The sequence below is a fragment of the Bufo bufo genome, chromosome 3 (genome assembly GCF_905171765.1).
Source record: "Bufo bufo chromosome 3, aBufBuf1.1, whole genome shotgun sequence".
Taxonomy (NCBI): Eukaryota; Metazoa; Chordata; class Amphibia; order Anura; family Bufonidae; genus Bufo; species Bufo bufo.
The window spans coordinates 370,381,965-370,399,398 of NC_053391.1; the positions used below are offsets into that span (position 1 = coordinate 370,381,965).

Consider the following 17,434-nt stretch of genomic DNA (forward strand, 5'->3'; position numbering starts at 1 on the left):
AGTCCATAGATAACACTGTGCCAAGTGACTAACTCATCTCTACTACATCAGCAGAGGGATGGTGGCTTCACCTCGCCCATCAGGGCATTGTGTAGAAGTTATATTGTAGGACAGTGATCGGGTTTCTCCTCCCCAAAGAACAAGAAGTGTGAGTGGGAATGGTGGGCGCCCCATGTTTGTGTGCAGGGTGTAGCAGCGACGTGTTCTGTCAGCCATGGGTGTAACATTGATATGAGAAGACGTAAGGTACGGCATGGGTGTAACAGCAAGCGTATTACCAGCACACCTCGCCATCGGGTGGCACAGTGTGAAAGAAGGGTAAATGTCCAGCTTCCGCGTCTTGAAATCTAATGTAGACTTTATTGGAACATATTAAAATCCCGACAGGACATAGCTGTGGCTAACGGCGGCTCCTGTCAGTCAAGCAGCCCTGTCCCGTCTGGATTTTAATAATTAGATTTGAAGACATGGAAGCTGGACCGTCACCTTTCCTTCTAGCACAAGGAATAAGGGAACGGTCAGGTTTCTTGGCGCAGTTTGAGAAGCCATAATCAGGAGTAGATTATAAGGAGATCTAGGACTTCTCCTCCTTTCTGCACTCACTCCTGACTTTGGCTTCCAAAACTGCATCAAGGAATCTGACCGTGTACCCTAACTGGTAGTTGTAGGGGGTGACCAGAGGGAGCCAGTCCTAAGGCCTAGCACTGCGTGTGTGGCGAGCTTTTCTTTCCAGGCAGTGCAGGGGTTAACACTGACTGGTTCTGTGGTATGTAGATACGTGGCCGGTTGTCATATACAATCTCCTCCACTGTCAGAGGCGCTGACATTATGTATTTCCTAACAATGGAGTGGCGCGTTGCCAGCAGCGTCTTAATCATAAGACGGGTGACGCGTTCTATGATTTAAGCCTAGACTTGGATGGAAATATCTGAGGTAAACGGGCCATTGTGGCCATATACAAGGAGCAGCCAAGCAGTTGTCCCCGCGTGGGGGTTGAGATGCCGTGGTTATATGCATGGAAGGCGAGGAGGAGTTTAGTATGTGCGTCTGTCACCAGTATTTCAGGGGTTAACAGTCTCTCAGGGTTTCTGTCACCTTGGGTTTCCTTGTAGGACTCCGCTCCACCTCCAGCAACGTTTCTCTTCTACTCATTTCCAGCAGGTTATACATTATCCCGAATGTAAAGCGTAACCTTCTGTTTTCACTAGAAACACATGGTCACATATGGGTACATTAAGATTTTTAGATGTACTGGTATTAGGCCAGTATGGCAGCCAGTACTACGTTCTGAAGGTCTTCTCAACACCCGAGATGTCCAAGTTCAGGGTTGTTTCTGAAGGTTTTTCAAATTGCACAAGGGTCTCCCCTGCACTCATGGAGCCTAGCAGTATGGAGGAGAGGATGTCAGCAGGCGGTACACAATTCACACATCAGCGTAAACCTTCCGTTTGTTGTTTTTTTTTCACGCGCTTGAAAAACGCATCAAAACGCATTGCACCCGCGCAGAAGAGAACTAAACAACTAAACGCAATCGCAGACAAAACTGACTGAACTTGCATGCAAAATGGTGCGAGTTTTCCTGAACGCATCCAGACCTAATCCGTCACGCTCGTATGAAAGTGGCATTAGGCCCCTTTCACACAGGCGAGTATTTTGCGCGAGTGCAATGCGTGAGGTGAACGCATTGCACCCGCACTGAATCCGGACCCATTCATTTCAATGGGGCTGTGTACATGAGCAATGTTTTTCACGCATCACTTGCAAGCTCTATATTCTGCGTTTTTCACGCAACGCAGGCCCCATAGAAATGAATAGGGCTGCGTGAAAATCACATCGCATCCACAAGCAAGTGCGGGTGCGGTGCGATTTTCACGCATGGTTGCTAAGGAGACGAGGGATGTATGACCCGGGACCCTATTTACTTTATTATTTTCCATTATAACATGGTTATAATGGAAAATAACAGCATTCTTTAATACAGAATGCATAGTATAATGTGCCTTAGGGGAAAAAAATAATACAAACATAACTCACCTCATCCACTTGATCGCGCAGCCGGGATTCTCTTCTTTGTTCTTGAAGGACCTGCAAAAGGACCTTTGACGTCATCGTGCTCACCACGTGGTGAGCGCGGTGACGTCAGCGCAGGTCCTGCTGAATGAAGATAGAAGCCTTCTTCATTTTGACCATATAAAACCGCTAACATAGCAATGTGCAATAAAGTACCTTCATTCCTGCATGGGTCTTCTTTCTTTTATTCCACTTTTCATTCTGATTAAAAAGCAATTTTTCTGATATGCAAATGAAGTCCCAAGGTGCCCAGAGGGGCGTTATTCCTCTGCTCTAGTGCCCAGTAACGCCCCCCTGCAGTGCCCAGCCCACCTTTCTTCCAAGCCCAGCACGCCTCCTAAGAAATGTACTCCCACATCCTTGCCGAACGGCGCAGCCCCCTCCGCTACGTCATGTAATGTATTCACTGCACCATCCTTGCGTCCTCCTCTATTTGTCTAAGGCTCCACCCCTTCCACTACGTTATTTAATTTATTCACTGCACCATCCTTGCGTCCTCCTCTATTTGTCTAAGGCTCCACCCCTTCCACTACGTTATTTAATTTATTCACTGCACCTTCCTTGCTTCCTCCTCTCTTGGCCTCCGAAATCCCGCGCAGGCGCAGTATCGCTGACTGACTGCGCCTGCACGATACTCCGGCTCCTGAGGCAACAGCGCTCTGATTACGTCACTGGGCTCGGCGCATGCCCAGTGACACTATTGAGGCTGTTGCCCTCTGGAGCAGGAGTATTGTACAGGCGCAGGCACTCAGCGATACTGCGCCTGCGCAGGATTTCAGAGGCCAAGAAGGGAGGACATGAGGATGGTGGGGCGAATAAATTACATGACGTAGCGGAGGGGGCGGCGCCGTTCGGCAAGTATGTGGGAGTACATTTATTTCTTAGGAGATGGGCTGGGCACTGCAGGGGGGCGTTACTGGGCACTAGAGCAGAGGAATAACGGCCCTCTGGGCACCTTGAGGCTTCATTTGCATATCAGAAAAATCGCTTTTTAATCAGAATGAAAAGTGTAATAAAAGAAGACCAATGCAGGAATGAAGGTACTTTATTGCACATTGCTATGTTAGCGTTTTTTTGTGGTCAAAATAGGTGACAGATTCCCTTTAAAGAGGACCTTTCACTAGAATAAAAAATCTAAACTAAGCATACAGACACGGAGAGCGGCGCCCAGGGATCCCCCTGCACTTACTATTATCCCTGGGCGCCGCTCCGTTCTCCCGGTATAGGCTCTGGTATCTTCATATGTTCAGTTCAACTGGGTGGAGCCTGCCGGCGTCTCCTTCTCCCAGGCTGGAGTGCTTGGCCAATCACAGCGCTCAGCTCATAGCCTGAGAGTTTTTTTTTCTCCCAGGCTATGAGCTGAGCGCTGCGATTGGCCAGCACTCCAGCAGAAGGAGACGCCCAGGAGAACAAGAGCAGGCTCCTCCCAGTTGAGCCGAAAATCTGAAGATACCAGAGCCTATACCGGGAGAATGGATTGGCGCCCAGGGATAATAGTAGGTGCAGGGAAATCCCTGGGCGCCGCTCTCCATGTCAGCATACTTAGTTTACATTTTTCATTGTAGTGAAAGGTCCTCTTTAAAGGGGTTGTCCGGGTTCAGAGCTGATTAAAAAAAAAACAGCTTTAAAACTGCCAGACGGCCAGAAAATAGATACACAAATGGTTGAAAAACAGCCATGAGAAACGGACAACCGGTGTGTGAATGTAGCCTAATGGGGTTCTCCAGGACTACAAAACGACGGCTGATTTCTTCCAAAAACTGCACCACACCTGTCCATGAGTACTGCAGCTCGGCTCCATTGAAGTGAATGGTGCTAAGCTGGAATACCACCCCCAACCTGTGGAGAGGTGTGGTGCTGCTTTGCGGATCTGCAGTTTGTGGGCTGCTAAATACCCAATGGTCGTGTGCATGAGCCCTAAAGGGATTCTGTCACTGGGTAGACACTTTTTAACATGTACGTCTATTAGGAAATACTTCTTTCCATGAGCCTTTTTAAGGGGCCAGTTTAAAGGGATTTAGCTTCCTAAACATGCCCCAGTCAAAATTGTATGATTCAGCATCAGGTATTAAAAGATTGTATAAATTACGAGAGGAGAGTCTGGAGATGAGCGCAGCAGTGTTTTGCGCATGCGCGTTGCACGAATGAAGCCAAAAACAGTGCACCTGGTGGCTTAGTGTCACCACTCCAAGTGACAGGCTCGCTGCATGCATGCCTTGTGAAAAGTGTGTCTCTTCCTGGGGCCGCCAAATCACCGCCAATAAAAAAAACGTCGGACGCACCAGTTTACTTACCCTTTAAATGGCATAGTCACCTTAAAGGGATTATGCCTATAGAGCCGTTTATAGGTTATGGTAGTTCTCCTGTAGCGTGTCAGAACTATTGTTTTTTAGATACCTGTCAATCACTTTTGAAAAGAGCCTAAGGGGCTGTGCCAAATGTCTGTGGAGCCCAACACCGCCCCAGCTCCCCCGACGTCATTTAGAGGACTCGGTGTAATCTTGCGTGAACGCCTATACTCCTCATGTAAGCGCCTGTGCCATCTTCCATCCCTGTACTTGCATCAGCCTCTATAGGCATAATCTGGCTGGCAGAATCCCTTTAAGCAAGGCCTATGTTTGCGGTATGCACTGGGAAAGCGTCCAGTGTATATACATCAAATGTATCTCTAGGCCTCCACTCACCCAGCGGACGCTGTCGGCAGGTTTACATTGGGTCCAGTACTGTGTTTAGTTGTCTGCATACAAGTTTACGGTTATAAAGTGCGGCGAGGACGTGCGAGCGGACATGAAGGCACGTACAGTTGTGACAGCAGCTGTAGGTTTGGCACGGATGTGGCAGTGTTGTAGCTGTGCTGTGTAAGCTGCAGGGCACTAGCAGGGATAATGTTTTTTTCTTTGTGATCTATTAGTCTAGGGCGAGTTGGAATTTGACATTTGCATGGAAGCTATTTGCTGCTTAGTACACATGTATGTAAAAGTTCAGCATAACTCCACAGCACGACCTGGCGATTCCTGGGTATATAGATATACTGATCCGCAAAAGGAATTTGTCAGACGTGCCACTTAAAGCTTCGAGGTGTCTGACTCGGAAGGCGTGGCAGGCCTGTATAGGTGTGTCTGCCCCCCGGATAGACGCTGAGAGGGTAAATCAGGTGTGCCCCAGACACTTGCTTCCTTCCTGTACCTGTGTAATCTGACAAAACACCGTAATTAGGGGCAGGGGTCTTAAAATGCTAACGAAAGGACTGGTCAAACTGGATTGCAGAAATGACAGGTCGGTTCTTCACCACTGACTTGGGATGGAACGTTAGGAGGAAACAGAATCACTGGTAAAGGGTGCCTGACCCAAGGCAATGGACGGCAGGAAAATACAGAGCTTACATAACGTAGTATCCTGAAAGAAGCAGAATGGGGTGCTAAGGGCTTGTTCACATTGCCGCTACACCTTCTGCAATCTTTTCCAGGACCATAACAGTGAAGCTCTCAAAGCATTCACTTTATAATGGGATACTTTGGGTTTTCATTATGGTGCATGTCATTTTACTGTTGCAGCGTTTTTCTTTTTTAGGCCTCATGCACACAAACGTATTTTGTTTCCGTGTCCGTTTCCGTTTTTTTTGCAAATAGGATGCAGACCCATTCATTTCAATGGGTCCGCAAAAAATGTGGACAGCACACGTGTTCTATCCGCATCCGTATGTCCGTTCCGTAGCCCCGCAAAAAAAATATGACATGTCCTGTTCTTGTCCGTTTTAGGCATTGTTACAATGGATCCGCAAAAAGAAAAAAAAAAAAGGATGGCATCCGTTTTTTTTTTTGCAGACTGCAAAAGCCATAAGGTCGTGTGCATGTAGCCTTAAGGCCTCATGCACACGGCCGTTGTGTGTTTTGCGGTCCGCAAAACACGGATGGCGTCCGTGTGCGTTCTGCCATTTGCGGAACGGCATGGACAGCCATTGATATAACAGCCTATTCTTCTCCGCAAAACGGACAAGAATAGGACAGGTTATATTTTTTTTGCTGACCAAGGAACGGAGCAACGGATGCGGACAGCACGTGGAGTGCTGTCCGCATCCTTTGCGGCCCCATTGAAGTGAATAGGTCCGCATCCAAGCCGCAAAAACTGCGGCTCGGATGCGGACCAAAACAACGGCCGTGTGCATGAGGCCTTAGCAGAATCTCCCGTGCAGAAGTCAACACACCCTAAGCTGGCATCGCTGTTCATAGCCGAGCCCTGAAGAATCAGAGCTAAAATGATAGCAAAATAGGTCTCTTTTAGCTACCCCCAAGTGTGAACTGATTCTTATGGAGCAAAGCTAAAAACATCCTGACTAGTAAAGATGTATATTCTATAGGTACTGGCATATGTACCTGGACGACTATATAGACGAGGTTATACTGGATGGAAAAAGGACATAAATAGACACTGAAACGGATATAGTACAAATGTGTATTTTGTCATTTTTGTGTTCTGTTCTTCACTGAAAAGCCCCCAAAATGACACCACATGTGAAACAGAAGTCACATCTGGTTGTGTTTTGTCTCTCATTGATCTAAGGTTTCATTCATACCATTCATTGGCTACAGAAGAAGACGTATGGATAGTCCTAGAAGACCTGCCCATAGTTTTTTGTGAGCCAAACGTAGAGGGTGTCCTTTAAGTTTACATCTGTATATCATTTTCCTGCTGTGTAGAATAACTTGTGTTACTGCAGCGAGCAATACAGCTAAAAAAAGAGTGAAAGAGTGAAAGAGTATGGCAGCCTCAACAAAGCATCTGTTCATTGCTAGCACTAGGGTTTTTTTTGTTTGGTTTCTTCACTTTTTGCAAGAAAGAGTACCCTTTTCAATAATAGTAATAAAAAAGACAAAACCAAAAAATGTATGCAAAATTTGGTGCATTCTTATTCGTTTTTTTTGTCAGTTGAAGTTAATAAGAAAAAAATGAGACCCTAGAAGATTGCACCTAAAGCAATCTGTGGCTTAAAAAAGTTGAACAAAAAAAACAAAACGCCAGTAGCAAAGTAAAGCTTGTGTGTCTGCATTTCTAAATTCCCCTAGACTTCCAGTGAACATCTGGAGCTGGCAGTTTTTCTCAGCAAAATAAAACAAAAAACATTCAAAATCCACAGGATGGAGGAGAACTAGCTGATTGCTGAGGGTCTGACCGCTGAGACCCCACGATCATGAGAACGGGGTCACATTCCCCCGTTCCTGTGGGGCTGCAGGTTGTACATGCGCCCTGCTGCTCTATTCGATCTGTATGGGAGCTCTGGGGATAGAGATCTCCTGCACTCCTATAGAGAATGAATGGAGCGGCAGTGCCTCCCTCAAGATCGATGGGGCCCCAGCAGCCTCACCACCTGTGATTATCTGTGGATAGGGGATAACGTTAAAACTGGGCACAACCCCTTTAAGTTCCTTTCACGCGGGCCAACAATAAGGCAATTATTGGGAAAGAACTAAACGTTCCCAATGATTGCCTGATCGGCAGGGGAGATGAGGGATGCCTTTAGGCTAGGTCTACACGGCGACATGTGTCGCGCGACAATAAGTCGCAACTGCACTGCAACTTTTGTCATGGGACAATTTTTATAATGACATGCGATATGCTGCCACTGCGACGCGACAGTCGCAGAAAAATCCATCTCGAATGAATTTTTTGCGACACCATAGACTATTATAAAAATCGTCGCGCGACAAATGGCATCGTGTAGACCTAGCCTTACATGCTGCAATCACCTATGCTGTATGGGGACAAGCAGTGATCCCTTCTTCCCACTTTGGGGGTACATTTACTAAATACCGGTCTCAATAACCCCTATACCTGGCGGTGGATCTGCTGGAGAGGCGCCGGCCTCTCCATAACTTCGGCAGATCCTCCGCCAGTTCTAAATGTAAGACTGCCTCCGAGCGGCAGTGCTCAGAAGGGCTCCTGGTACTGCGGTGAGGTGTGACTTTATTCTTTTTGATGAAGTCTTTGTGGCAGTTTGGAGCAGATTCCTACTTGTCGGGGCAGTAGTCGTGTTTGCTTTCTATATCGTCACATCAGCACTACCTGTAGCAATGGAGATACGCCGTCATGGAAGCAATCCTGTTTCCTAGAGGCGAATATTTTACATGTTCGTGTGTGTTTGCATTCTCCATATTTTAACTCCCACATATGAGGCGCTTTTTTTTTGCCTGATCTAGTCCTACCTCCAACTCTTGAAGAACGATTAGCTGGTTGGGTTCTCTAATTGGGGCCATTATTATGGTAATAGCTGGCTTTATAGTTCACTTTCATGTAGGTGTTTTTTTCATGGGGATTTTTACAATTGCTGGATGCTGGAGCGTCTAGGCCACGGATCACATGGACAGCTGGCGGAGCAGTTGTCCGCCGCGCAGCACAATCTCCGGCATGTCGCAGGGACTTGTCATTTCCTGCATATCAGAAAATAGAACCTGTGTAAGGAAATCATTGTGCACAGGAAGGGAAGCAGCTCTGGGGCCCCCTCCTTACAGATAGGGCCCCTGTACATGAAACCCTTCACTCACCATGACCAGTGCATGAAAAGTCTGGTGGACGTGTCCATGAGTCCAGTCATCGTACATATGCAGCCATTTTCCGGTGGATCGTAGTGGCATATTGTACAATTAGCTTTAATTGCTATTCCTCTCCATATCTCAGGCTACTTTCACACCAGCGGTTTTTGCGGATCCGTCATGGATCCGCAAAAACGCTTTCATTACAATAATACAACTGCCTGCATCCGTCATGAACAGATCCGTTTGTATTATCTGTAACATAGCCGAGACAGATCCGTCATGAACTCCATTGGAAGTCAATGGGGAACGGATCCGTTTTCTATTGTGCCAGATTGTGTCAGAGAAAACTGATCCGTCCCCATTGACTTACATTGTGTGTCAGGACAGATCCGTCTTGCTCCGCATCACATGGCGGACAGAAATACGCTACAGGCAGCGTTATGGTGTCCGCCTCCAGAGCGGAATAAAGACTGATCGGAGGCAAACTGTGCATTCTAAGCGGATCCTTTTCCATTCAGAATGCATTAAGGGCAAACTGATCCGTTTTGGACCTCTTGTGAGAGCCCTGAACGGATCTCACAAACAGAAAGCCAAAACGCCAGTGTGAAAGTAGCCTCAGCATACTAAATGTTCCCGTAGATTCGGTTGTGGAACCTGAAAGATGCTCTGTGCTCTAGGGGAGGAATGAAATGGCCCGACGAGCTCCATATTCCTGATGCTGGTTACTGTAAAGGGCACGTGTGATACTTCAGGAATACTTCAGTGTACTAGTGTCAATCTGCTGCTCAATATCAACTTGATGTATCCAAACTGTCTTGTGGCCCAAATCAACCAGAGTTGCACTTGGAAGCCAAATTCTGCCTTTGTTTTTTGGGTCAAGAAGATAATTAAAAAAATAATATTTTGATACATTTGTTTCATCATACTTTAAAGGGTGTTAACCCTCTTCAGGGATGCTCAACCTGTGGCCCTCCAGCAGTTGTAATACTACAACTCCCACCATGCCCTTCTGTAAGCTGTCCGGCAATGATGGGAGTTGTAGTAGTTTTGCAACAGCTGGAGGGCTGCAGGTTGCGCATGCCTGATGTAGACCAATATTACATCCAGTATCCGTACTGAACACTGACCCGTTTTAGTGAATGGGTGGTGTGTTCACATCATCATCCAGGCAATGCAGGTCTCAACTGTGTTCTATCTATGTCCATTTATTGAAATGAACGGTCAGCACACGTCCGTGTCCGTGTGCCCTTAGCCTATGGCGACAGTGTCAATACCTGCGTCCTGTTCCACTGCAGCATATTAATTCCGCAGTGGAACAGAACGCAAATGATGTTTGGCTGCAGATTTCCTGTATCTGAAGGTCTCCATTTATTTGGAGATGTATTCTGCGCAGAAATCTGCTGAATAATTCACAAACACCCAAAACTGCAACTTTCTCAAATCTGCGGATTTTGTATGTCAGAGGGCACCCTTAGGTTACTGGCACGCTGGTGCGGGTAAACCTGCAGAAGATCTGCACAAATGTCCTTGCGGAATTCTTCACGTTTCCACATGTTACATGTGGATTTTGTCATGGATTTGATGCAGATTTCACTGTTCCATTGAAAAGCGCCAAATCTGTACCAAAAATCGCAAACATAATTGACATGCTGGGGATTTCTAAATCCGCACGGCAGGTCAATTTCTGGGTAAAACAAAAGTATAGATTAGATTGGTCTAATCTCTGATGGTACTGTATTATGCTTCGGTTTTTCTGGGCAAGAATCCGCAGGAGAAAAACTCCACGTAATCTGCCATGTGTGCAGGTAACTGCTGAATTACCTGGCCATACTTGTCAGACTCCGAAGAACAGCCTAACCATAAAATGTAGTAGTCATTACCCAATAATATCTCCTGTTATTTATAGACTGTATATATTGCTTTAGCGGCCCAATTATAGGGTGCTGCATGACTACCGCATAACTTTTCCTGTGGTCACCTTAGTGTTTTGTATCAGTATTTGTAAGCCAAAACCAGGGGTGGAACCTAGAGAGAAAGGTATCATGGAAAGATTTGTAGCTTCCATGTTCTGGACCCCCTCCTGGATTCTGACCAAATGCCGACCTTGTGAAAGCGGCCTAAGGAGGGAACGCCGCTGGGGGAGTGTGTCACTTCTCCAATAAGACTTGACCCGGAGTCCAGCGCCCCCCTGTGGTGACATGATGAGCCCTGTTTGCATTGGAAGTCTTTCTACTGGAAGGGGCTGGTGCAGCTTTGATGCTCACTGATGGACTGCTCTTTGGTCTGGATTTTTGGGGGACTGGTTTTACTGGCTCAGCAGCTGGTTATAGGACACCCAGCAACTGGTTTATGGATTCCCAGCTGTTCAGTCTCTCCCTGAACTGGAATTTCTGGTGTCTGCTCAGTTTGTCTTAACCCTTTGTGTTTTTCGAATACTTGAAACAACTGCATGCCATAAAATCCGACTGGCCGTCTTATGTATTGCATTTTTGAGGGGAGAATTTGAGCCCAAGTCTGCACATTGTATTAAACATATCTAGACCTGAAATCGTGCCTCCGTTCCTTGTAATGGCTTTGTATACTTGGAACTTCCTGTTGTGGGAAACTGGGAATTCGCAGGAAACTGTTCTCATTTATGGAAACCTCATATATCATGAGACATTCTGTAACTGTATGGGGTTTATTAATGCTGCCGAGGCTTCATTCACACCAAGTTGTGGGGTCGCCCCATGAAGCCAATATGGCTGATGAGCATGAGTTTCCATGATTTTAGAACTTTTTTTACATACGATTTCTGTTTGGCTTTTTTTCTTACATAAAAAAAAAAAAGTCAGACCACTTTGAAAACCCCCACCACGCCTAGAGCACCCTGAGTTTTCCTTATCCGCAAGAGTGACTATGAGGTGCTAGGGAAATGTAACATATGCTCCGATCCAGTAAATGGACCCATCGGCCCTTAGGTGGGTGTCTGCTGGGTTTTCCATTTTTTCCCCTGCATAGAATAGTGCAACAGCCTGTGCTATTCCAAGCTGCACTTTTTTTGGGTTAGTTTGACCGTATGTCACCAAAATGTAGAGAAAATAAAGAACAACTGAGGCCAACTTCCACACATAGTGGCTTTGTTACAGGTTTTAGGGTTTGAAGTATATAATATACGCAGTATATTATATGTAGCGGGATATTACAATATTGTAAGAGTTTCAAACCTGCACTCACTTTTATAGAATTTTCTTTGATGCGCGTATACAGGGGTTCAACCACCATTTAAAGACACACTTGGAATGGTATAAAATAATAAAAGTATTACTACTCGCCTTACTGACACCTACTTTTATGATTTCAGACCATTCTAAACAGCTTTTGCATTTTTTTTTTGGTGGTTGAACAACCCCCTTAAGGCAATTATCTGAGATTGCAAAATTGATGCTTAATCCTTAGGATAGGTATTAGATTAGTGGGGTCTGACTCATCACAGCTTTGTCCTCTTCAAGTCTGGCGGTGGCCCATACACCATGGAAAGGCTACAAGAATAGAAATCCCCCTGGCTGCTCTCATCACTCTTTGTAGAGATGGTGGCGGTCATTTACTGAAGACTGGCAGAAGACTGTGCCAGTCTTGGGGTACTTTCACACTAGCATTATTCTTTTCTGGTATTGAGTTCCATCACAGGAGCTCAATACCGGAAAAAAACCGCTTCAGTTTTATCCTAATGCATTCTGAATGGAGAGCATGTCTTCAGTTCAGTCCCTTTACGGTACCTGGCCGGAGAAATACCGCAGCATGCTGCAGTATTTTCTCCGGCCAAAATTCCGGAGCACTTGCTGGAATGCCGGATCCGGTATTATGTTCCATTGAAATGTATTAATGCCGGATCTGGTACCCAGTGTTCTGGAAAACCGGATCCGGATTCCCGGTCTACCCATGCGCAGACCTTTTAAAAATGTTAAAAAAAAATAAATACCGGATCTGTTTTTCCGAAAGACACCGGAGAGACTGATCCGAAATTTCAATGCAGTTGTCAGACGGATCCGCATCCATCTACAAATGATATCCATTTGCATATGGATTTCCGGATCCGGCGGGCAGTTCCGGCGACGGAACTGCCTGCTGGGTTCTCACAGTAAGGCCTCTTTCACACTACCGTTTTTATTTTTATTTTTTTTTTTTGTTTTGTGGGCTGTTTTTTGCGTTCCGTATCCGTGTTTCTGTATCTCCGTTCCGTGCAAAGATAGAACATGTCCTATATTTGGCCACAAATCGAGTTCAGTGGCTCCATTAAAGTCAATGGGTCCGCAAAAAAAACGGAATGCATACGGAAATGGGTATGCCTTCTGTAGCCGTTCCATTTTTTGCAGAACCATCTATTGAAAATGTTATGCCCAGTCCAATTTTTTCTATGTAATTACTGTATACTGTATATGCCATACGGAAAAACGGAACCGAAACGGAAACACAAAAACGGAACTACGGATCCGTGAAAAACGGACTGCAAAAAACTGAAATAGCCATACCGGTAGTGTGAAAGAGGTCTTATGCGGTACTCATGCAGCACCCTATAATTGGGTGTTATAATTCAGCCGGAACTGCCTGCCGGATCCTCACAACGCAAGTGTGAAAGTAAGCTGCCTATACACATTCAATAGCTGTCGGCTGAACGATTTCTCTCCTGACTCCCTCCCCATACATGTTCGACTTGGCCAAACCTTAAGTGTCCCTGGGAGAACAAAACGATCAGGCAAAAATATTCCTTGTCTCCTTGATCTAGGTCTCCCCTGACATCATCTGTTAAAGGACAGTCGGGAGCTCCACACACATTCGTTTGTCAACCTAACCCGTTATTCTTGGCGTGCTTGGCCGACATTAGATTAATGTGTATGGCCAGGGTAAGTAAAACCCCTCTGGAGGAACATCCGACCAATTTATTAAGGGGTGCACATCTTCACTGTCCTTGCACCAGGACTAACATCCTCTCCAGCCAGGAGCTTAGGTGACACTTAGGACACACTGTGATGGAGTGTGTGTAGTAAATTGGAACCCATAGATAGCTTTGTGTATCATCCTAAAATGAGTTTTCCCTCCACGTCTCGTTAGGAGTTACTTGTCTTATTTTATTCCACCCTTGTAGATTCGTTTTCCTAATATCTATGGATAGGAAATCTTTCCTCCATTGGGAAAATAACTGTTCTGCGGAATGCGCATGTTTTTTGTCTCTGATTCCCAGATAGAGCTCTGACCGAGATTTCTTTCCTCCCACCGTGGCCTATTGGGGAATCAAAGTCATTGTTATTCATCTCTTCGGAAAGGTTTAACACCCTCGGTTTAATATGCCAGTAAATGTTGAGCCGTCCCCATATGGTATTTTTCCGTGAGAGTGATATCTTTTGTCCTTTGTGTTCCACTTGTCCCTCACGGTTTTAATCTTCATGTTTTTCCAATGTGTAAAGTGCTTAGTGTCTATACCTGATGGGAATTCCGGGTGTCCCCAAATATCCATATACTTTGAAAGTGTGAAAGGAAGATCAAAGATTTTACGCGTCGCCTTCCAAGTGTCTTTAACCAGTAGACTATGCCTTACAGGAAGGGGGATTGCATTATATTTGGTGTGTAGCAAAGCAGATAAACTCCATGGGTGTACCAAGTGCGCCTCCAAGGTGCTATTTAAATAGTATTCCGTTCCAAATATCCAATCCGAGCAATGCCTCATAAGGCTGGCCAAATTATAGCATCTCAAGTCTGGAAAGTTTAGCCCCCCCCCCCCCCCCCCCCAAATTCTTTGGTAATTGAAGCTTGGCCAGCGATATCCTGACTTTTTTCCTCCCCACAGAAAGGACCTACCGTAAATGCTGTCTCTAAAGCAGCCATGTCAGAGTGTTTGAGGAGAACAGGGATGGTTTGCATGGGATAGAGAAGTTTTGATACGCTCATCATTATTAGCAATTGGCTTCTACCCCCTAATGATAGCGGAAAATTCATCCACCTCTCTATATCCGTCAAAATTTTCTTAAACAAAGGAGGGTAGTTTAGCATATATAAGGATTCAGGATTTCTTCCTATGTGGATGCCTAAGTATTTTATGGATTTGGAAGCAATTTGGATGGGTATTTCCAGAGCTCGCCCGGGTGACCCCGGAACCCCCCTTCCCAGAAACAGAATTTCACATTTATTTGTGTTAACTTTGAAACCTGATTCATTGCCAAACTCAGTCAGGAGTTGGAACAGGTATTTTACCTCCCTATGTGGGCGTTCTAAAAAGACCAATAAGTCATCCTCAAAAAGTGCATGTTTGACTTTCTGATTACCTATGGTTATACCTTCAAGATCATTGTCTTGTTCAATCTTTCGGGATAGAGGTTCTATGGCCAAATTAAAGATGAGTAGAGAAAGCGGACATCACTGCCTTCTCCCTTTGCTCATGGTGATGGGGCTGGAAATGAAATCAGGGGTTTATGCCCTCGCTTAAGGGTTAGAATAAATTGTCTTAAGGTATTGTCAGAATGGGCCTATAAACCCCATCGCATCCAACACCGTGTCCATCCATCCCCAGTCTATATTATCAAAGGCCTTTTCAGCATCAATGGTGACGATAGCAGGGGATGGGTGTGAATTAGGCCTCAACTTGACCTCATCGAGCTCCGCCAGGACTTACCGTATATTAGTGACTGCTTCCCTCCCCTGAACAAAACCCACTTGAGCAGGAGATATTAACCGCAGTAAAATATTAGCTAATCTATCTGCTAGTATTTTGGATGCTATTTTGATATTGGTGTTGATTAGTGAAATTGGGCGGTAAGAGGCTGCCAATGTTGGATCTTTACCGGGTTTCGATAAAACTTTGATATACGCTGTATTAGTAAGAGTAGGTATGTTTGAGCCTTGCATATATCCCGAGTATAATTGAGACAGTAATAGAGCTATTTCCATTGCCAGAATGCGGAAGAATTCACAGCTGAACCCATCGGGACCCGGAGATTTACCTAACGCCAGTTTATTGATAATACTTGTGACTTCACCTGTCGTAATAGGGGCGTTTAACAACACTTTTTTTCCTCCTCCGTCAATACCGTTAACGGGATAGTTTTTAACCAGTCTGTTTTATTATCATCTGACTTGGTGTGGGGCTGGTATAAGTTGTGATAATAATCCCTCATTAATTTCTTTTGGATGTGATTTCATCTCCCCCTGCTTGTCCCTTAGGGCTAGGATTTTGGTAAATGGTCTTTGTCCCTTAGCTAATCTAGCCAATAATTTACCTGCTTTATTTCCATTTCTATATAAGTGTGATTCCCATCGCGTTTGGGCCAGAGTTTCCTCTTTCTGCAACCATATCTCGTAATCCTGTTTAGCTTGTCGCCATTTTTGTTGTAATAAGGGAGACGGGATTCCTTGGAATGCCGTATAGGCTTCTCCGAAACTCTTGCTTAAGCTAGCTATTTTTTGTTTGAGTTTTCTTTTTGTTGTTCATATATGCCATTATTCTTCCCCTTAACAAGGTCTTCCCCGCATCCCAGAGAAGTTGGAGGTTATCTGTGCCTTCATCTAACTTGTGTTTTTTACAGCTGTGGTGGTGGTTTTTGCATGTCATTCTTGACAATTTATTTTTTTTACTAGTTTTAATTCATTATGGATTTTTGGAGATCTCTAGTTGTAGGAAAGCCCTCTTTGGATTTGTAACCAATTCTTCATGAAATGTTCTACCTTTTCAGAAATGTCTCTCAATCCCTAAATATTTTTATTTTTTTTCCTTCATATTTTACACATTTGTGAACTTTCGGTCTATTTTATAAGGTTTAGCTCTATGGACATCAGCAGAATGTCCCTGGAGGTATCTGAATATTTGTAGAATTTGAAGGATCGCCTTCTCTTTGAGGATCAGAGGGTGTGTACGAGTCTCTACAGCGATTCTCTGCTTTCACTGGTAGCATCTCTCTCCTGAATCTGCCAGCTGTCTGGGAGCAGGTGAGGAAACCCAATCTCCCAGCTGCACTTGTGTTCAGCTATGACATGTGTGCACCGTTTCCTCCCGATATCTCATTTGGTCCTTGCATTCTTGATGCTGGCTGCGCTGTGCATCATGTAGTGCTGGGGATGTAGCCTAGGGCTGGATGTCGGTGTAAAGTCCAGACTATAGTGACTTCCGTGTATATGTTGTGATCAGCATAGTGCGCAGGTTTTCCAGTCTGTAGTGAAAGAACTTGGAGGACACGTATGCCCCCATCAGTACTGGACTGTTTGTATGACCTCTTGGTGCACAGTCACTGCGTGTTTGCATAGTGAGGGGGCTGGGGCTTTACTGACTGTACAGGGATCATTGACCTCTGGGTGACAGAGGTGCAGGTTGTTCTTCTGGAGGTGACCATGAGTATCACTAACTACAGGAAATTTCTACAGGACCTAAACAACCTTAAGGGTAAGTAGTTTAAATATTCCCGTACATGTTCATAGCTGCAAGCTGATAGTTCTCAGGCTTCTGCATGGTTTTTGTGTATAGTTGTGTTGTTGCATGGATTTTACGCCACGGCTATGTGCAATGAACCTGGACAGAAGGGCACAAAAGCTGTACTACTCCTATTATGGAGCCTCTGTCTGCTGCCATACAGGCTCTTTCGGGTAACATATCTATGGAGCTACTCTCCTGTAGGAGCAATGCTTCTATGAGAGAGTACGTCCACGACATCTGATGTAGCCAGAGGCATGTGGCGGTACAGTATAGTCCATTAGCCCTAAGTGTCATCATCTGGAGAGGTGAAAATATAGAAATGAATCATTTAATGTGTATGACGTGTTTTCATTAATAGATTGAATTGTCCGTGACATCCAGACATCTCTGTACTTAG

At 45.3% G+C, this 17,434-nt stretch overlaps 1 protein-coding gene across 21 annotated transcripts in view; it reads left to right on the forward strand.

Moving 5' to 3' along the window:
- The window catches only part of MACF1 (microtubule actin crosslinking factor 1), a 284,153-nt gene that overhangs the window by 41,244 nt on the left and 225,475 nt on the right, over positions 1-17,434 (forward strand). The window contains exon 1 of one of the 21 annotated variants that reach the window (XM_040424614.1): positions 16,930-17,007. The exons of the other annotated variants lie outside the window; for them this stretch is intronic. Coding sequence (XP_040280548.1) covers positions 16,956-17,007 — 52 coding nt within the window. The 5' untranslated portion in view covers positions 16,930-16,955. Of the gene's footprint in view, positions 1-16,929; positions 17,008-17,434 lie in introns of those variants that run through there. 21 annotated transcript variants of the gene reach the window in all.